Source organism: Ascaphus truei, chromosome 1, assembly GCF_040206685.1.
Source record: "Ascaphus truei isolate aAscTru1 chromosome 1, aAscTru1.hap1, whole genome shotgun sequence".
In the NCBI taxonomy this organism is placed as follows: domain Eukaryota; kingdom Metazoa; phylum Chordata; class Amphibia; order Anura; family Ascaphidae; genus Ascaphus; species Ascaphus truei.
The window spans coordinates 275117298-275139651 of record NC_134483.1 but is presented as its reverse complement, the minus strand read 5'-3'; the positions used below and the strand labels follow the sequence as shown (position 1 = coordinate 275139651).

The window sequence follows — 22354 nt, the reverse complement described above, 5'->3', positions numbered from 1 at the left end:
GACAACACTTTTCCAAAGTAGGACACTTATGACAATGCTAGAATACGGAGTATGACAATGCTAGAATACGGAGTATTAATGACTTGCCAGTATTAAAATCTTAAAGGACACACAAACCAAGAGTAAGTTTCTAGACAAAATTTAAAAAAAAAAAAAAAAAAAAAAAAAAAAAAAAGATACAAATCTTAAAGATATTGGTTCATGACACCATGGTGTAGTTTAATCCCATATCATACACTCCATTCTCCTCCTCACTTTTAAGCTTTACACTCTTCCTCGTTACATCTCAGCCCTAATTTCTTGCTATGCAGCATCCAAACTCATTCTGCTCAAGGATTTCTCTCTACCCCTTTGTATCTAAAGCCCTCCCCCACACCTCCAGAATACCCTTCCCCTCAATACCCAACTAGCACACTCGATCCACCTGCTTAACGAAGCATATGTGGCCAATAATATACACCTGATACATAAAGCTTGGCCCCTTGCAGACACTTTGGTTGGAGAGGTTAGATTAAACAGCAATTTTACCATAGAACTTAGAATGACAGGAGGGAAGAATCCATGGCCCACAGATGGACCATTTCCCCATTTTCCCATCTGCTATAAAACCTCGCAACTTACTTGATGCTTGACTTTTAATACATAGAAACTGCCAAGAGGTTCTTCCAAAACTTTAGAAATCAAAGCCATGTCTGTGGCGAGTAGGGGGTTAATCAGGCCTAAATAAAAAGGTATTATACCCGGCTGATTAACCCCAACTCGCATTGGGAATGAAGGGGTTAAAAGTATTTGCACTGCACTGCTGTATTTGCCCTGTCCCAGCCTTCTTAACCCCCATTTGCAGGCTGTTCTCTGCCTGCTGTAATAAAAGAATATAGCACACATTGCATTTACTTCAAAGGCACAAGATGGAGTTATGAGCGCCAAACCCAGCACTGATTGAAGCGTGGCTGCGGTTTAGAGGTCTGTTTGTAGTATCCATTTCTATCTATTTCGACCTCGTAACCACACGTCAATTGAATAAGTGGCTTGCAGTTAGATTTGAAGTGGTTTACAGATAAAGTGTACTGTATCCGTACCTTGTTAGCCCCGTAACTTGAAAGGCAGAAAGTCTATTGCCGTGGGAAGTGTGTCAATTGACGTGAGAAGTAGGTGAACTGGACTTCCCACAAGCAAGCATTTCCATTAAGAGGTCTAACTCACGAACAGAGGCACCCACCACCCTAATTTTTGGTGTACAAGTATAAATAAATAAATAATGCACCTATACAAAAAGTAGAGTTGTGGTACACCCAGAACATGTTTAATAAATTGTATAATACTGTGAATTTAAAAATGTACAGGCAGGAACCGTTTTTTCTGTTAGCCCGGGAAAAAATCCTTTGGCATGTAAATATGCTAGGGGTGAATGAGCATGGGCATCCGCAGAAATTTTTTCAGGGGGGGGCATAATTTATAATCGCAGCGCAATGGCGGTCCCGGCTGCAGCACAGATTGGTCCCGACTTGGGAGTGAGACGGCTTTCATTGGTAGGTAGTGTTACCAATGAGAGCCGCATCACTCCCGAGTGCTACCAATGACAGTGCGCTGCGCTTCCTCCTGCGTAGCAGCATAGGCTAGCCTACCACTAGCTGCCTGCCGCGGCACCAGGGGGGTCCACCCACCTCCGTCCCGGTCCACCCACCTCCGTCCCGGTCCACCCACCTCCGTCCCGGTCCACCCACCTCCGTCCCGGTCCACCCACCTCCGTCCCGGTCCACCCAGAGTCTGTTTTTGGCGTTTATAGCGCCTTTAACGTACTGTACAGCGCCATAAATGCCAAAAACAGCCCAGGACTGCGAGTGATCCAGGCAGAGGCGCCAACAGAAATCATGGGGCCCAGGACAAATGAAAGGAGCAGCCCCCCCGAACCCATAGCGCCCCCCCCGAACCCATAGCGCACCTACCACGAAAAAATATCTTTTAGAGCGCAACTTTTACTTAACTGTTTTCTTATTGTGATACAGAATAAAACATTACAATGCAACCTGTTTATTTTTATATTTTCAACAAAAGACATGTGTCTGCCTGCCTGGGTGGGTGAGTGGGTGAATGACAGTAGAATGACAGTGGGTGAGTGGGTGAATGACAGTAGAATGACAGTGGGTGAGTGGGTGAATGACAGTAGAATGACAGTGGGTGAGTGGGTGAGTGGGTGAATGACAGTGGGTGAGTGGGTGAGTGGGTGAATGACAGTAGAATGACAGTGGGTGAGTGGGTGAGTGGGTGAATGACAGTAGAATGACAGTGGGTGAGTGGGTGAGTGGGTGAATGACAGTAGAATGACAGTGGGTGAGTGGGTGAGTGGGTGAATGACAGTAGAATGACAGTGGGTGAGTGGGTGAGTGGGTGAATGACAGTAGAATGACAGTGGGTGAGTGGGTGAATGACAGTAGAATGACAGTGGGTGAGTGGGTGAGTGGGTGAATGACAGTAGAATGACAGTGGGTGAGTGGGTGAGTGGGTGAATGACAGTAGAATGACAGTGGGTGAGTGGGTGAGTGGGTGAATGACAGTGGGTGAGTGGGTGAATGACAGTGGGTGAGTGGGTGAGTGGGTGAATGACAGTAGAATGACAGTGGGTGAGTGGGTGAGTGGGTGAATGACAGTAGAATGACAGTGGGTGAGTGGGTGAATGACAGTAGAATGATAGTGGGTGAGTGGGTGAATGACAGTAGAATGACAGTGGGTGAGTGGGTGAATGACAGTAGAATGACAGTGGGTGAGTGGGTGAATGACAGTAGAATGAGTGTGGGTGAGTGGGTGAATGACAGTAGAATGACAGTGGGTGAGTGGGTGAATGACAGTAGAATGACAGTGGGTGAGTGGGTGAATGACAGTAGAATGACAGTGGGTGAGTGGGTGAGTGGGTGAATGACAGTAGAATGACAGTGGGTGAGTGGGTGAGTGGGTGAATGACAGTAGAATGACAGTGGGTGAGTGGGTGAGTGGGTGAATGACAGTAGAATGACAGTGGGTGAGTGGGTGAGTGGGTGAATGACAGTAGAATGACAGTGGGTGAGTGGGTGAGTGGGTGAATGACAGTAGAATGACAGTGGGTGAGTGGGTGAATGACAGTAGAATGACAGTGGGTGAGTGGGTGAATGACAGTGGGTGAGTGGGTGAGTGGGTGAATGACAGTAGAATGACAGTGGGTGAGTGGGTGAATGACAGTAGAATGACAGTGGGTGAGTGGGTGAATGACAGTAGAATGACAGTGGGTGAGTGGGTGAATGACAGTAGAATGACAGTGGGTGAGTGGGTGAATGACAGTAGAATGACAGTGGGTGAGTGGGTGAATGACAGTAGAATGACAGTGGGTGAGTGGGTGAATGACAGTAGAATGACAGTGGGTGAGTGGGTGAATGACAGTAGAATGACAGTGGGTGAGTGGGTGAATGACAGTAGAATGACAGTGGGTGAGTGGGTGAATGACAGTGGGTGAGTGGGTGAATGACAGTAGAATGACAGTAGAATGACAGTAGAATGACAGTAGAATGACAGTAGAATGACAGTAGAATGACAGTAGAATGACAGTAGAATGACAGTAGAATGACAGTAGAATGACAGTAGAATGACAGTAGAATGACAGTAGAATGACAGTAGAATGACAGTAGAATGACAGTGGGTGAGTGGGTGAGTGGGTGAATGACAGTAGAATGACAGTGGGTGAGTGGGTGAATGACAGTAGAATGACAGTGGGTGAGTGGGTGAATGACAGTAGAATGACAGTGGGTGAGTGGGTGAGTGGGTGAATGACAGTAGAATGAAAGTAGAATGACAGTGGGTGAGTGGGTGAATGAAAGTAGAATGACAGTGGGTGAGTGGGTGAATGACAGTAGAATGACAGTGGGTGAGCGGGTGAGTGGGTGAATGAAAGTAGAATGACAGTGGGTGAGTGGGTCAGTGGGTGAATGACAGTAGAATGACAGTGGGTGAGTGGGTGAATGACAGTAGAATGACAGTGGGTGAGCGGGTGAGTGGGTGAATGACAGTGGGTGAGTGGGTGAATGACAGTAGAATGACAGTGGGTGAGTGGGTGAGTGGGTGAATGACAGTGGGTGAGTGGGTGAGTGGGTGAATGACAGTGGGTGAGTGGGTGAGTGGGTGAATGAAAGTAGAATGACAGTGGGCGAGTGACAGTAGAATGACAGTGGGCGAGTGACAGTAGAATGACAGTGGGCGAGTGACAGTAGGCGAGTGACAGTAGAATGACAGTGGGCGAGTGGGCGAGTGACAGTAGAATGACAGTGGGCGAGTGGGCGAATGACAGTAGAATGACAGTGGGCGAGTGGGCGAATGACAGTGGGCGAGTGGGCGAATGACAGTAGAATGACAGTGGGCGAGTGGGCGAGTGACAGTAGAATGACAGTGGGCGAGTGGGCGAGTGACAGTAGAATGACAGTGGGCGAGTGGGCGGGTGAATGAAAGTAGAATGACAGTGGGCGGGTGAATGAAAGTAGAATGACAGTGGGCGAGTGAATGAAAGTAGAATGACAGTGGGCGAGTGGGCGGGTGAATGAAAGTAGAATGACAGTGGGCGAGTGGGCGAGTGAATGAAAGTAGAATGACAGTGGGCGAGTGGGCGAGTGAATGAAAGTAGAATGACAGTGGGCGAGTGGGCGAGTGAATGAAAGTAGAATGACAGTGGGCGAGTGAATGAAAGTAGAATGACAGTGGGCGAGTGGGCGAGTGAATGAAAGTAGAATGACAGTGGGCGAGTGGGCGAGTGACAGTAGAATGACAGTGGGCGAGTGGGCGAATGACAGTAGAATGACAGTGGGCGAGTGGGCGAATGACAGTAGAATGACAGTGGGCGAGTGGGCGAGTGACAGTAGAATGACAGTGGGCGAGTGACAGTAGAATGACAGTGGGCGAGTGGCCGGGTGAATGAAAGTAGAATGACAGTGGGCGAGTGGGCGGGTGAATGAAAGTAGAATGACAGTGGGCGAGTGAATGAAAGTAGAATGACAGTGGGCGAGTGGGTGGGTGAATGAAAGTAGAATGACAGTGGGCGAGTGGGCGAGTGAATGAAAGTAGAATGACAGTGGGCGAGTGGGCGGGTGAATGAAAGTAGAATGACAGTGGGCGAGTGGGCGAGTGAATGAAAGTAGAATGACAGTGGGCGAGTGAATGAAAGTAGAATGACAGTGGGCGAGTGAATGAAAGTAGAATGACAGTGGGCGAGTGAATGAAAGTAGAATGACAGTGGGCGAGTGGGCGAGTGAATGAAAGTAGAATGACAGTGGGCGAGTGGGCGAGTGAATGAAAGTAGAATGACAGTGGGCGAGTGGGCGAGTGACAGTAGAATGACAGTGGGCGAGTGGGCGAATGACAGTAGAATGACAGTGGGCGAGTGGGCGAATGACAGTAGAATGACAGTGGGCGAGTGGGCGAGTGACAGTAGAATGACAGTGGGCGAGTGACAGTAGAATGACAGTGGGCGAGTGGGCGGGTGAATGAAAGTAGAATGACAGTGGGCGAGTGGGCGGGTGAATGAAAGTAGAATGACAGTGGGCGAGTGAATGAAAGTAGAATGACAGTGGGCGAGTGGGCGGGTGAATGAAAGTAGAATGACAGTGGGCGAGTGGGCGAGTGAATGAAAGTAGAATGACAGTGGGCGAGTGGGCGGGTGAATGAAAGTAGAATGACAGTGGGCGAGTGGGCGAGTGAATGAAAGTAGAATGACAGTGGGCGAGTGAATGAAAGTAGAATGACAGTGGGCGAGTGAATGAAAGTAGAATGACAGTGGGCGAGTGGGCGAGTGAATGAAAGTAGAATGACAGTGGGCGAGTGGGCGAGTGAATGAAAGTAGAATGACAGTGGGCGAGTGGGCGAGTGAATGAAAGTAGAATGACAGTGGGCGAGTGGGCGAGTGAATGAAAGTAGAATGACAGTGGGCGAGTGGGCGAGTGAATGAAAGTAGAATGACAGTGGGCGAGTGGGCGAGTGAATGAAAGTAGAATGACAGTGGGCGAGTGGGCGAGTGAATGAAAGTAGAATGACAGTGGGCGAGTGGGCGAGTGAATGAAAGTAGAATGACAGTGGGCGAGTGAATGAAAGTAGAATGACAGTGGGCGAGTGAATGAAAGTAGAATGACAGTGGGCAAGTAAATGAAAGTAGAATGACGGTGGGCAAGTGACAGCGACTGAGCGGGCGGGAAGGCGGGCGAGTGGGCGGGTGGGCGAGTGACAGCGGGCGGGCAGGTGGGCAAGTGGGCGAGTGACAGCGAGTGAGCGGGCGGGCGAGTGACAGCGAGTGGGTGGGCGAGTGAGGGAGTGGGCGGGTGGGCTGGTGGGCGGGCGACAGCGAGTGGGTGCGGGTGGGCTGGTGGGCGGGCGACAGCGAGTGGGTGCGGGTGGGCGGGTGGGCGGGCGACAGCGAGTGGGTGCGGGTGGGCGGGCGACAGCGAGTGGGTGCGGGTGGGCGAGTGGGTGCGGGTGGGCGGGCGGGCGAGTGACAGCGAGTGGGTGCGGGTGGGCGGGCGGGCGAGTGACAGCGAGTGGGTGCGGGTGGGCGGGCGGGCGAGTGACAGCGAGTGGGTGCGTGGGCGGGCGAGTGACAGCGAGTGGGTGCGTGGGCGGGCGAGTGACAGCGAGTGGGTGCGGGCGGGCGAGTGACAGCGAGTGGGTGCGGGTGGGCGGGCGAGTGACAGCGAGTGGGTGCGGGTGGGCGGGCGAGTGACAGCGAGTGGGTGCGGGTGGGCGGGTGGGCGGGCGAGTGACAGCGAGTGGGTGCGGGTGGGCGGGTGGGCGGGCGAGTGACAGCGAGTGGGCGCGGGTGGGCGGGCGAGTGACAGCGAGTGGGCGCGGGTGGGCGGGCGAGTGACAGCGAGTGGGCGCGGGTGGGCGGGCGAGTGACAGCGAGTGGGCGCGGGTGGGCGGGCGAGTGACAGCGAGTGGGCGCGGGTGGGCGGGCGAGTGACAGCGAGTGGGCGCGGGTGGGCGGGCGAGTGACAGCGAGTGGGCGCGGGTGGGCGGGCGAGTGACAGCGAGTGGGCGCGGGTGGGCGGGCGAGTGACAGCGAGTGGGCGCGGGTGGGCGGGCGAGTGACAGCGAGTGGGCGCGGGTGGGCGGGCGAGTGACAGCGAGTGGGCGCGGGTGGGCGGGCGAGTGACAGCGAGTGGGCGCGGGTGGGCGGGCGAGTGACAGCGAGTGGGCGCGGGTGGGCGAGTGGGTGCGGGTGGGCGAGTGACAGCGAGTGGGTGCGGGTGGGCGGGTGGGCGGGCGAGTGATAGCGAGTGGGTGCGGGTGGGCGAATGACAGCGGGCGAATGACAGCGGGCGAATGACAGCGGGCGAATGACAGCGGGCGAATGACAGCGGGCGGGTGGGTGAATGACAGTTGAATGACAGTGGGTGGGTGGGTGAAGGACAGTTGAATGACAGTGGGTGGGTGGGTGAATGACAGTGGGTGGGCGAATGACAGTGGGTGAGTGGGTGGGCGAATGACAGTGGGTGAGTGGGTGAGTAGGTGAGTAGGTGGGTGGGTGGGTGAATGACATTAGGTGGGTGGGTGAGTGAATGACATTGGGTGGGTGTGTGGTTGGTTGAATGACGTTGGTTGGGTGGGTGAGTGAATGACATTGGGTGGGTGTGTGGTTGGTTGAATGACGTTGGTTGGGTGGGTGAGTGAATGACATTGGGTGGGTGTGTGGTTGGTTGAATGACGTTGGTTGGGTGGGTGAGTGAATGACATTGGGTGGGTGTGTGGTTGGTTGAATGACGTTGGTTGGGTGGGTGAGTGAATGACATTGGGTGGGTGTGTGGTTGGTTGAATGACGTTGGTTGGGTGGGTGAGTGAATGACGTTGGTTGGGTGGGTGAGTGAATGACGTTGGTTGGGTGGGTGAGTGAATGACGTTGGTTGGGTGGGTGAGTGAATGACGTTGGTTGGGTGAGTGAGGGAATGACGTTGGGTGGGTGGGTGAGTGAGGGAATGACGTTGGGTGGGTGGGTGAGTGAGGGAATGACGTTGGGTGGGTGGGTGAGTGAGGGAATGACGTTGGGTGGGTGGGTGAGTGAGGGAATGACGTTGGGTGGGTGGGTGAGTGAGGGAATGACGTTGGGTGGGTGGGTGAGTGAGGGAATGACGTTGGGTGGGTGGGTGAGTGAGGGAATGACGTTGGGTGGGTGGGTGAGTGAGGGAATGACGTTGGGTGGGTGGGTGAGTGAGGGAATGACGTTGGGTGGGTGGGTGAGTGAGGGAATGACGTTGGGTGGGTGGGTGAGTGAGGGAATGACGTTGGGTGGGTGGGTGAGTGAGGGAATGACGTTGGGTGGGTGGGTGAGTGAGGGAATGACGTTGGGTGGGTGGGTGAGTGAGGGAATGACGTTGGGTGGGTGGGTGAGTGAGTGAGGGAATGACGTTGGGTGGGTGGGTGAGTGAGTGAGTAAATGACGTTGGGTGGGTGGGTGAGTGAGTGAGTAAATGACGTTGGGTGGGTGGGTGAGTGAGTGAATGACGTTGGGTGGGTGGGTGAGTTAGTGAATGACGTTGGGTGGGTGGGTGAGTGAGTGAATGACGTTGGGTGGGTGGGTGAGTGAGTGAATGACGTTGGGTGGGTGGGTGAGTGAGTGAATGACGTTGGGTGGGTGGGTGAGTGAGTGAATGACGGTGACTGGGTGACGGTGACGGGGGTGGGTGACGGTGACGGGGGGTGGGTGACGGTGACGGGGGGTGGGTGACGGTGACGGGGGGTGGGTGACGGTGACGGGGTGGGTGACGGTGACGGGGTGGGTGACGGTGACGGGGTGGGTGACGGTGACGGGGTGGGTGACGGTGACGGGGTGGGTGACGGTGACGGGGTGGGTGACGGTGACGGGGTGGGTGACGGTGACGGGGTGGGTGACGGTGACGGGGTGGGTGACGGTGACGGGGTGGGTGACGGTGACGGGGTGGGTGACGGTGACGGGGTGGGTGACGGTGACGGGGTGGGTGACGGTGACGGGGTGGGTGACGGTGACGGGGTGGGTGACGGTGACGGGGTGGGTGACGGTGACGGGGTGGGTGACGGTGACGGGGTGGGTGACGGTGACGGGGTGGGTGACGGTGACGGGGTGGGTGACGGTGACGGGGTGGGTGACGGGGTGGGTGACGGGGTGGGTGACGGTGACGGGGTGGGTGACGGTGACTTACCTTGACCGGGTGGGTGCAGCTTGTCGCCGGACGCTTCCCCCTTCTGCCCCCGATATCCCCGCGGCAGCTGCCAGAGACGGGAGGTGGGTGCGCGGGAAGCTGGCCAAGGGGGGGGGGGGGGGAAGCGGGCCGCAGAGGAGCTGGTACTTCCCCCTCTATCCCACGTTGGGAGCGGGAGGGGGAGCGGGCCGCAGAGGAGATTGGCTTGTACTTCCCCCTCCGTCCCACTTTGGGAGCGGGGGGAAGCTTGGCCCTGCGCATGCGCACCGGGACTCGGCACCATTCTTTTAAACTTTTTTTTTTTAAATTTATTTAATTAACTGGTGCCCGGCTGCGCAGAGGGCCCGGCCTGACCCACGGGGCCCTAGAAGCAGTACCCTTTGTCCCCCCTGTGCCCCCCTGTTGGCGGCCCTGGATCCAGGGGGGGGAGGGGAAGCGCCCCCCTTGCGGATGCCCATGTGAATGAGCTGAGGGTATTTTCCTTCCTGCACTTCAAAGAGGTCCCAACAAGCCGGAGACCCTCAGTCTAGCGAAGTGACAGGGATGAAAAACCTTAGATCACCAAAGTGTAAACATGGCCGGAATCTTGATAAATGCCAGATCCCGGGCCATTGACAGCTTGGGACCAAACCCCAGACTAAGGGGCGCCGAAAAAAAAAGGGTGTATCCCAGGTATGCCAAGTTGCATGGGTGTCAAGCGGACACATGCGCTCTGCACACCGGAAAGCCTATTTGCCCATTTTTGCAAACTGCGGACAAAACGGAGATTGGTGGGTGACATATTCCCAAGGAGGGGGATTGGGTGTACATGTTAAGGATAGACTCGATCACCCTATAACTGTGCCCGCCGAACTATCCCCAGTGTGATCCAGATACGATTCATGATGTATCCCCATTGGTGTACATCTTGATGGTGATATAGTCTTTTTACTTTTAAAAATACATGTGTTAAATGATGTACATTCCCAGAAAAACTACAACAAAAAAAACACAACGGCTCAGGAAGAGGAATATTGACAAAAGGCAACAGTCTCATTACAAGTCACAGCTTGAGGCTGAAGCACATTTGAGGTTAAACTGAGGCAACAACTCAGCAGTTTATTGCAACAGTTAGGCAAATGGTATAAGTATAGTAATTGACTTAGATAATTGCTGACAAAATAAATTAATCCTCAAACAAAGGGAAGATTCTACCTCTGTGCAGATCAATGCTTGTTAGGAACAGGCTTCCCCCCCCCTCCATATTAAGTACATAATACACATACCCAAAGCCATCAACATATACTGATGAAACAAGTTGCGCACACCAAAAAAAAAAATAATAAAAAAAAGGGCCACACATAGTTAGATGAAAGAAATCCTACACAATTACATTAACATGGTTTCTTCTATAACAGAACGTCACAGACTTTTCAGAGGTACACTTAAATCTCTGCCTCAGTTTACAATCAAATTTTGGTGTAAGGCACATGGAGGTAAAGGGACTTGCCAAATGTCATGAGAAGCACACACTGGGACTTGAACCAGGCTCCATTCAGTGGCTTTACCCAATCATTCTTCATTATCACTTAACTGCAGAATTACAGTACAGGCAGCTAATAACAAACACGAGCATTGCCTCAGGTGTTCCAGCAGTCTACTGCCAAATTAAGGGATCTGGATTGTTAGGCTACAGCATACTGTAGATACGCAGTTATGTCAATAATAGGACAGAGCGCCATAAAGAAGCAAAGACAGGATAACAAACCAGGCTAAAACAATGTGGTAATTATTAAACATGGGAGGTGAACACCACCCCACCACCAACTGTTTTAGAACTAATCACAATGAAAAAAAAAGCTTCCAGTGTTTAACCATATGAATTGGAAAATAAATGTTAAAGGCATCATCAAATGAAGGTTACTAAAAACAAGCAGTTTCAACAAAAGCTGCCAAACAATCTGTGTAATACAAAGTTGTGAGACAATGTGGATATATAACTATAATCAGAAATCAGCACAACTGATAGCCAATAGAATTGTGATAGGAAACAAATGCAACATATAAGCTATAAAGTATTATAGTCTCAACCCACAGTGCACTACAATACATACATATACATTAAAAAAAAAAAAAAAAAAAAAAAAACACAGAGAAAATCCACCCTGCTCACCTGCTAAGAAAGCATCGGGAAGGAGACCACATAAAATAGCTAAAACCAATCTCGCACAGATCCACCCCATACTCCAAAGAAAGCTTATGCATAGGATAGTTGACAAAGCTGGTAACAAAACAAAAAAAAGGAGGCACGAGATTCAAAAGGAATTAAAAAAAAAATTATTGTGGGAGGAGGACTCTTATCTAGCTGATTGCTGGGCATGCTGGTCCATCATTGGTTGAAGTTACTTGGCACCTGGAGAGGATTCAGCAAGGCAATTTAAGGAGAAGATTCTGTGCAGCTGCAAACTGATTCACCGTACACTGTGTGGCAGGAGAGTCTGCAAAGGTGTGAAATGAAGGACACTTGGAAATAAATATAATTACAATGCACTGTTGTTGGCCCCTATGACTTAGTGCCAGGGCAATGTTTAGTTTATCTCGGTGATCAGACACATGTTTTCAGTATTTTTTTTTTTTTAGACCTGTATAACCCCGGTTTCCCAAACTTTTGGAAAATTTGCAATGATACTGTACAGAAATATTTTTCATGTGATTTAATTTTCAGATTTATTTTTATTGCTTGTATGGTTAGGGTAACTTTACCCTTGGCTCCCCGATCACTATCACCATGAAAAAAGATAAAGACACACTGCACACACAGAAAAGAATTAAGTTTCCAAAAAATATTTTTAGAAAAAATACAATGAGCAAAAACAAATTAAACAATCAGAAAAATATTGGACATAATAGAACTCATATGAAAGAAACATACAAAAAGTGTATTCTTATCCTTTTTTAGTTTCCCTATTAGGTCTGGTCAAGGGGTTTCCACTTAGATATGTGCCTACTACAATTACTACTATTTGTATTAATGATATAACATTTTCTTTTGGATGTTCCTTTTTCTATAACTTGCAGTATTCCTGCAAATATCGAAATAATTCACAATGGTCTGTACCTCGCGCTCTGGATCTCCTACAGTTTTTTCTACCTGGTCCTGCTACTCCTGCATCAAAATAAATCTCTACATCAGTACACTAGAGAAATACAGATGCAGCGGCCGTTATTCGAACAAATCAAGGTGCCGTTTTCGTGTGCGCTTTTGTGCGCTTCTGTACTCCACGCGGCATTAATGCCGCCAATCGCCCCAGGCACACGTGTTTATTGCGGTTGCTTTGTTTGAATTTCATGGATGGTGTGCAATTAAATTGTATTGTGTACATTACTGTGCTACTGTGCCAATTTCAGTTGTTTAAAAACCAGAACACTAAAATGCAATTTTCTGCACTCGCCTGCACTCGCGTCTTAAGGCGGTACGGTTGGAAGAAATCCCACGCCATGACATGGCCGCTGCATCTGTAATATATTTACATTTAAAATATATTGACCCCCTTCTTTTTTTATAAATATATTTTGTTTGCATTTCCCTTGAGTTACGTTCTGTGCATACTTGCAGTCTACAGCTAGTTGTACATACGGTATTTGTTCTGCAATATTTTTTTTGTAAATGTTGGTTCACAATCATTTTTCTATTTATGCCAGCATACAAAATGTGTTTTCCTCCTTAAATTGTTTTGTTTATAATGTGGATAAATTGGAACACTGAGGCATTTACTGAGAGTCCTGTCATATTTATTCATTTACAGTTTTATTTGGTTTATGTAAGGGAAATGAATCCCTGATGGGTGCTCCAATAGCAAACAGTGTACCCGTGAATCATGTATATAAACAAATCTGTCTCACATAAAAGTATACTTGTGGTATAGAACAGTTCTTGAGGTCAACTCTCCATTAATTGAATCCAATAGCCCAGTGTTGTGTGGTGTATAAAATCAATGCATAATCACCTTTTTACGCTGCCTGGAGCCCAAATGTAAGGGGGAAAATGCAGTTGACCTTGTCTGTCTTTGCGTGGATTCCGCGTCAACAGTAGTTCCCTGCGAGGCAGATCTGTCTGATTCCGTGGCTTCGTGACATGCAGGCTTCGCTTGAACACACCACACTGGCTGAAGGAAAACTGACAAAACAGCTAATAGTCATCCGTGAACTATACTCACGCCCCGACGGGGAAGAAAAGGCTTCCTGTGCGTGCTTCAGTCCGGAAGTGAAGGTAAGTGCAAGAAGGAAGGAGTGAGCACTGCGAATGTAAAGGCTAGGCTGGAGACAGGTAAAAAATATAATCATTTATTAGGCATAAAAGCCAAAACTAAAAACAGCAATAGAATCATCTGACGCGTTTCCCGCCTCTACGGCGCTTTATGAAAGAGTGATTCACGTTTGGCAAACAGCCCTATAAGTAGAAACCTCCCTATGGACAGGTGCACCCTTCACACAAATCAGCCCGATCTAAGAGACAGTGTCGTCTTAATGCATGGGCACGCTGGGCAGTTGCCATGGGGCCCCACGAGTATAGGGGCCCCATGCTAATCTATGCACAGACCAGAATTTAACACTAATTTTCCGATCACCCCCCTCAACATTCAAATTTCCCACTAACTCGGTAGAAGGAGAAAAATTACAACTTGTAGCGGAGAGTTGACATGTCTGCATTCGCGAGAGAAATTTTGCCATTTTTATTGCTTGCAATGTTACGGAAGCAGAATATTGTAATGGATTCGCGGGAGGCAATTAACGACTGGGGACAACAATTGCTGTGTAGGCAGGGCCCAGTGCACTGCTTTGCCCAGGGGCCTATAGCGCTGTTTAGACGTCCCCCCTGCTAAGAGAGTCAGGTAGAATTAGATAGAAACTGGCCAATGAGGGTCCACAAGGCCACCTGGAGGCAATCCCACTAACAGGATCACGTAAAAAAACATATAGGAATCATTAACATGTGTAACACCTTTCCCGCCCCCTATCGCAGATGGGGACCATGTGGGGAAATCTACACTTATGTTACCTGGTGTGGTGCGTTACCTGATAGGCTCACAGAAGACCTGAACCTCCGCCACTGGGAGCCTGGGGTTACCTGATTCGTCGTACACAGCGCCTCCACCTGTAATGGTTCCCACCTGAGTGGGATGGTCCTCTTACAGGAACCACAATAATAAGACACGCACACAGTGTATGCTAATAACTGTTTACTATTGCTAATACTAATAACTTCGGTACCTGTACCACACAGAATAATGCAGATAGCCGTACACATACAGTAGAAGTGCACCGGGTGCACACATCAACATAAGTATTCCCCAGAGTACCTTATGTCCAAACCCACCCACGTGTGATGGAGATAGCGCTATCCCTGGACGTGTTGGTGCACTATTTATAGATACCTGCCCGGGGCTCCAGCCCGCAGGTACCGCTATACAACCGGTATGGATCCGTCTGATCCGATGTGATGTCCTCCTACGCGTGGGGTGACTTCCAGCGTGGATAATATCACCACAGCTCCACACCGTCTGTACCTGGACGGGGATCCGCCTGTAGCCGGCAGGCCACAGTCACTGCTTGGCTTGGCCTCCACGAAGATAGTCTCTATGTAACTGAGGGGTCTGAGCCCAGACCCAGCAATCAGGCTGCTCGACACTGAGCGTGTCCTAACTTAACCAAATAGCTAAAGGGGCAGATCTCCTTACGTAGGGCTTGCCCCTGAAGCAACCACAAACTGGGGTATGGTAACTTATCTGGGACCTCTGGGGGTAACTAGGCCTAGTGCTAGGGGCTACTGCTCCCTGCACACTCCCTAACTCCCCCAGCTCCCAGCTACAACTCCCAACTGCCCACTGCAAACTGCCCACTGCAACTGCCAACTGCAACTACCAACTGCAACTGCTGAGATTCCTTGAGCCCTATTGGCTGTTCTGGGTCAACTGGGGCTTCCTCCCTAGGTCTCATGGGAATTGTAGTCCCTCGGAGGCTATAGCTGCATTGGGGGCGCGTGCGTGCTCTTACTGCGCATGCGCGACTTCCTAATGGCCGCCGCAACTCCCTAGTCTCTTCTGCGCAAGCACGACCACTGCGCATGCGCGCGCCTTTGTAATGGCGGCCCCCGCTAGCCGGGTGCGCCGCCGAGACTCCCAGGACCCGGAGCGCTCCCTGCTCCGGCCGCCACCCTTGCAAGCAGCCGGCGGGTCCGTTGCTGGCTACGGCGGCACTCGCGACCGCGCTGCCTGCAAGGAGGGGGATCTCGGGAAGCTCAATGGAACCGGGGCTACACATGTATATTAACACAATTGCTGTCGGTATCACTACTTTACCGAGAAACACTGCCGCCACAGTTAGAACCCTAAACCTTGAAAGTCATGATTGTTCTTATGTATTGGCATATATGCCAAAAAAGTTTGTAAATATAACTAACCATAGGTGGATTAAACCGCAGTCCAGCAACCCACGCGGAAAAGGCTACCACAGTACATCATAAACTAACATTTAAAACCGAACATACCAAACAACCACAACACTAAGGAAAATACATAGAAACATACAGTATATTAAAAAAAAACATATGGACTAACCATAAATAGTACAATTTTTTTTTTAAATATACATCTAATTGTGTGGTGTCATGTAGAACACAGACATCACTTCACTCTGCAATGATATTCAGTTAATTGATTGCTGTTATAATCAATGGTATCAAAATCATCACTAAATTGCCATAAATCATTTAGGATCATGGGTTATTGTGTTCTATAGGTATTTGGGTGAGGGCAACAGTAGGACACAATGGGGGTCATGCACTAAGCAGCGAAAAATTGCTTTCGCCAGGGTTTGAACTCGCCATGTTTTGTGCGTGTTGCCCTCGCAGTATGCAGGAATGGCCGAATCCCTGGCAAATCAATGCGAAAGCAACATTTCAAAACATGGCGATTAGCCGGTGGCGAGACAGTCGGCCTGGCGAGAAGGGCTCCCCTGCCGATATCAGCCTGCAGCAGAGAGAGAGATCCTCCACTCTCTCGGCGCAAACCTCGGCCCAAATAAAATTATATTCATAGTGTAGATGTTCAGGGGGTCTGAACCGCATTGGTTTCAGGTCTGGGGATCCCCTGCTTCCCGAGATACAGCCCCGTTATGAGGTGCCAGTATCCCTCAGCATTTAAATGTCCCGATCACGTGACCACGGGATGTAAACAAAGCAGAGGGATACCCCATAAAGGGGTCTGTATCTCGAGATGCAGGGGGTCCCCGTACTTAAAACCAAAGCGGTTCAGCTCCGGAGACCCTCTGCACATCTACACTATGAGTAAAACACCCATATCAATAAACAATAATTCCTTACTATAGCAGCTATCCGCTATGGTAATGAAGAAGCATTAATGTATTTTTAATAATAGTGTGCGGGTGCAGGGGTCCCCTGAGCTGAATCGCATTGATTTCAGCCTCAGGGACCCCTGCTTCCCGAGTTACAGGCCCCGGTGTGGGGCATCGGGTGCCAGTGTCGCCACCATCTTTATAGCGTCCAAGACACGACGTGCCCGCTTTAAAGATGGCGGCGACACTGGCACTGATGCCCCAAACCGGGGCCTGTAACTCGGGAAGCAGGGGGTCCCTGAGCCAGAAATCAATGCGGTTCAGCTCAGGAGACCCCCTGCTCCCGCACAATATTATTAAAAATACATTAATGCTGCTTCTTTACCATAGCGGCTATCTGCTAAGCAATGAAGGGTTAAGGCATAATAGCATATTTATTGGGGACAATTTCCCCCAATAAACATTGCAATAAATAACATACACCCCCTGTGTCACAAACAACCCCTATACCCCCTAACATACAGTACATATATAAATTGTTTAGGATGCACAGCAATGATACTATAGGCCAGCGGTGGCCCTCGGATTTTCCCCGCAGGTGTCCCCGCGGGCCTGCAGTACCAATTCTGTGCCCCCCAGAAAATAATTTCCAAACACGAATACTTTTTAATAAATGTACACCCCCCTATCACATACAGTATAGTAATGGGCAAAATTACTATTATCCACATATGGATAATAGTGCATTTGCCCATTTAAAATACATAAAGCACAATAAATAAAATAAATATATATTGCACTCACCCATACCCGGCTGCCACGATGAAGGCCATCCTCATCTTCATCACCGTCCAAGCCCCCCTCCGATGCTGCAAAACATAAACAAGAATAAAAAGAGCCAATGTAATGTCCCCTAACCCCTTAATCACCATAGCGGTTATTAACCGCTATAGTAATTAAGGGTTTAACCCACGATCACCCACCACTCAGAAGGCCTAAACACCCTCCCCCACTACCCACCCCGTGAGGCCTAACCACCCTCACCCACTACCCACCGGGAAGCCTACCCACCCTGGCTTGGGGACAACACCCCCGCTGCCCACAATAATCATAACTATATTTAATAAACAATACATAACCCCCCCACCCCCTGTACCCTCCCATAAATACATGATTTATTATTTTATATACAGGGTTAATACCCCAGGCCCACGGGAGTCCCCGGTGGTCCTGACGGGTGTCCGCAGGCCCCACAGTGGCCCAGAGGGGGGTGCCCAGAGGGTCTGGAGGCCTACGGGTGGTCCCCGCCAGGCGCCGTGGTCCTCCGGGTGGTCTCTGCGGGTCACCGTGGGTCCCAAATGGGGTCTCCACGGGTGGGCCCGTGGTGTCTGGGTGGCCCTGGGTCAGCCCCACAGGTGTCTGAGGGTCCCCGGGTGGTTCCCATGGGGGTCTGGGGGCCCTCGGGTGGCCCCTATGGGTTTACAGGGCCCCCACAGATGTGGGGCCCCCAATTCTTCTCCGCAGGTGTCCCCCATGAGTCCGCAGCCTGGTACCCGTGTGCATCCGGGGAGTTCTCAGGTGGTCTCCAGAGGTCCCCGCAGACCTAAGGAACCAAACCTGTATTTAAAATAAATAAGCCTGTCCTATTCATTTAAATAAATAAATACCCCCCCCCCCCCCAAACACATACAGTACAGTAATGTGCAAAATAACTATTATTCAGATATGGAAAATAGATTATTTGCCCATTATGAAACACATAAAACAGCATCAATCAAGTAAATAAATAGAGTTCTACTTACCCCTGGCAATGAGATGGCTGTCCGGTCATCAAACGGGCTCCGTTGGCAAAAGAATACATTTCAAATGCTTTCAAATGCCAGTTAACCCCTTAATCGCCCGATACAAACCCTTCACCCATTCATTTGTACATCGTGTAATATATATATATTTATATCTCCCATATACATATACATATCATATCATATACATATCATATACATATTATATTATACAAATTTAAATAGAGATTTCTACTTTTTAGGGTATTTATATTTAATAATGTCCTCTCTATCCAAAGAATTTGCATATTCAAAGGCAACAGAAATATCTTGTTCGATTTATTTATATATTGGTGTTTATATATAAACACCAATATATAAATAAATCGAACAAGATATTTCTGTTGCCTTTGAATATGCAAATTCTTTGGATAGAGAGGACATTATTAAATATAAATACCCTAAAAAGTAGAAATCTCTATTTAAATTTGATGATAATTTTGCATGTCCGTCATTTATTTCCACCTTTAATTAACAATCACATTTAATCAGAAAGATTCTCCTTAAACATTGGGGAATATTATCTTTGGATTAAGATATTGCCTCTCTTATACAAGGAGGTCCAAAGTTTATTTACAAAAGAGCTAAAACTTTGGGATCTCATCTCTCACCCAGTTTATTTACTTCAGTCCCTCGTGGATCCTCTATGCGTAATATTCCCAAAGGCTTTTTCCCATGTGGGAGATGTTCTACTTGCAAATATGCTAAACCCATTAAGAATATCTCAAATGGTAGTAATAATTATCGTATTGGGAGCTTCATTAATTGTCACACTAGTCATGTGGTTTATTATCTCCAATGTGGGTGTAATATGTCTTATATTGGTTGTACAACTAGAGCATTAAGGATTAGAATACAGGAACATATAAGACTAATTATCAAGAAAGACGTCTCACATCCAGTGTCACGTCACTTTTCGTCATGTCCTCATGGTAATATTGCTAGTTTCACCTTCTCAGGATTAGAACATGTAGGATTGCATTCTAGAGGATGAGATAGATTGCATAGACTTAACATGAGAGAAATGTTTTGGGTTTATACCATAAATACTTTGTGTCCCACCGGCATTAATGTTGAGTGGGAACTGAAACATTTTTTTAACATAAAGTGTACATGGTATTTATCAACATATATTAATTTTTGATTGATGTTTTTCATCTGTGCTATCAATATGTATGTCATGGCTTTTGTATATTAATTAATTATTTTTATGGTTTATTTATCTTTATATTTATGCATCTTCTTGGTTAATGAACTTTTAATTAGCTATTTTATGTAAACATTAATATTATTTGGCTACTAGTTTTTACTTTCCATTTCATTAGTGTAATGTTTCTTGGGATCTGATTATTTATTCATTCATTATATATTGTGATTTTTCATTTACATGATTTGTTATACCGTATTTCCTCGATTCTAGGACACACTTTTTTTTCCTATTTTCACATTGCTAAAATAGGTCTGCGTTTTAGAATCGATGTATTAAAAAAAAATCAGTTAGGGGGCGCTGCTGCAGATGCCGGCTGGGATATTCACAATGTGCATGAAAAGCACATGGCTGCGATCACCCCCCTCCCCTTCCCTTCCCATGAGGTGCACAGGGATCGGAAATGCCTGTCAGGGCACATCAACATTGCCCAGAAGCCCCCCCCCTTCCTGAATCCCCGTGTGAAATGCAGGAAGTGCAGAGGTAGCTGTGTCTCTCTGTGTGTCTCTGGATGTGTTTCTGTATCTGTTTGTCTCTGTGTGTGTGTATGTGTTTGTCACTCTATGTGTGTGTGTGTGTGTGTGTGTGTGTGTGTGTGTGTGTGTGTGTGTGTGTGTGTGTGTGTGTGTGTGTGTGTGTGTGTGTGTGTCTCTCTCTCTGTCTGTGTGTCACTCTGTGTCTCTCTCTGTCTGAGTGTGTGTGTGTCTGCTCTCTGCAAAAGCAAGAGATGCAATTGTTAGAACATGTTCTTTTAACTTTAAGGAAAGCAATGAGTACAGGAAAAAAGGGGGATTGGTAACATCATAAAAAGGGGCCACTAAATGTAAATAGCTAAAATCCCCCCACACTGCCACTGTCCCTGCCATATCTGTCTCTCTCTCTCTCTCTCTCTCTCTCTGGTCTGTGTGTTCTCCCCCCCCCCATTTTCTCCCCCCCTTTCTCTTTCCTCCCTCCCCCCCCTCTCTTTCCTCCCTCCCACCCCTTCTGTTTCCTCCCTCCCCCCTTCTTCCCCCCCTTCTCTTTCCTCCCCCCTTCTCTTTCCTCCCCCCTTCTCTTCCCCCCCATTCTCTTTCCCCCCCCATTCTCTTTCCTCCCCCCCTATTGTCTCCCCCCCATTCTCTCTCTCCCCATTCTGCCTGTTGCTCCCCATTCTGTGTCTGCCTCTCTCTCCCCATTAGTTATTGAAGTGTCATGTGACCCTGCTAGTTAAAAAAAATAAACAAAAAAATTATGCACATTTAATACAGTGAGATTTTTTCCCCCCATTTTTTTTATTAAATCAAGGGTGTGTCTTAGAATTGATGGCGTCTTACAATCAAGGAAATAGGGTATATTTTTTCTTTTTATAATAGAATTATGTTATATATTCTTTTTTCTATTTATGTTGCCCTTTTGCCACTTTGATACTGGTTCTTTATATAGGTTGTTGACCATTTACAAGATAGGTTAACATACTTATATTTGTTTTTAATGTTCTCATGTTTTGTTTGTATGTTTTTAACGTTTGCTTTGCACAATTGTTTTGTATATAGCTTTCAGTGGTCCCTATTGTGTGATTCCCTATATAGGGTTAATATGGTGATATACCTTTATGGAGGAGATGAGAAATGTATCTAGCAGGTGTGTTTTCATTTGCATATCCATCTAGTACCTCCAATCAGACTCCTGATATCACTATATAGGTTACACTGATTGACCAGACCAGTTACTCTTTGACAAAGTTCTATTGGTGGACGAAATGCGTCAGAGTTGCCTTGAGGCAGAAGGTTTTTGTCATGCACCGAATAAACAGCCTACTCTTCTGATTGTGTTTGGACTGCCTTTATTGTACCCCCACGGTGAGCAGTGAACCGCCGGATGTCTCTCCCTTTTTACTTACCTGAATACTGGGCTGGAGCACGCTCTTTAGCGCATTGGATCACCGTCCCTATCAGACGACATTGGAGGAATTAACTCGTCGTGTCAAGATCGTGAGTACCTGCTTCCTATTTGGGGTTTGCAGCTGGGTATGAGACGCCAGGATTAGTGAAGGCAGTGGCGGAGATCAGCTGGTAGTAGCCGTATGTGAGTTCCTGTGCAGGGAGCGCGGCTTTGCTGTTTTCTTTTCTCCTTACCACTTCATAGCCCCATCCTGATGGTCAGACTCATACGCCCAGTAGTATTGCTCCATGACTTCAATTATATACTATCAGGACTATGATTTATTAGCGCTACTTATTCTTTTTATATTTACATGAACATTGTGGATTTTGTCTACACTATCTGGAGCATCGGTTTTGGAGTGCACTCTCCATATCTCTCTACACATAAATAGTTAAGGATTACAGAAAAATGCAGAAATTAAAACATGACATCTCAATCTCTAAACCAGCACATTGCATTCGAAAATGAAACCAGCAGCTCATTGCAAAATAAATAATCTCTCATCTACCAGAATAAAACAGCACCACACAAATACATATATACCAAATTTCAATCAAAGCATTGCATTTTAGTGTGTACATGATGCAATTAATCTGTGCATCATGTAACACTATTCCAAATCAATGTTAAAAATTAAATAAACAATTACCAACAAGATACAAAAACTAAGCAAGTAAACATAAACATATTTACCATCAATCAATTAATCTAATCAAAATCAATTACAATCCAATCAAAATCAATAACACAAATCACTATTCAATTCCTAAAACCAAACCGTTAAAAAAATTCTACTTCAAAGTAACCACCATCATACAAAATCTAACTACCAAAAATAAGCCAATATTAAAAAGCAAGCCCCTGAAATAAACTAT

The 22354-nt window shown here is 48.0% G+C and overlaps 1 protein-coding gene across 1 annotated transcript in view; it reads right to left on the bottom strand.

Moving 5' to 3' along the window:
* The window catches only part of LOC142496247 (low-density lipoprotein receptor-related protein 2-like), a 73192-nt gene extending 61596 nt beyond the window's left edge, over positions 1–11596 (bottom strand). The window contains exon 1 of the mRNA XM_075602874.1: positions 11329–11596. Coding sequence (XP_075458989.1) covers positions 11329–11398 — 70 coding nt within the window. The 5' untranslated portion in view covers positions 11399–11596. The remainder of the gene's footprint in view (positions 1–11328) is intronic.
* Between the last annotated feature and the right edge of the window lie 10758 nt (positions 11597–22354).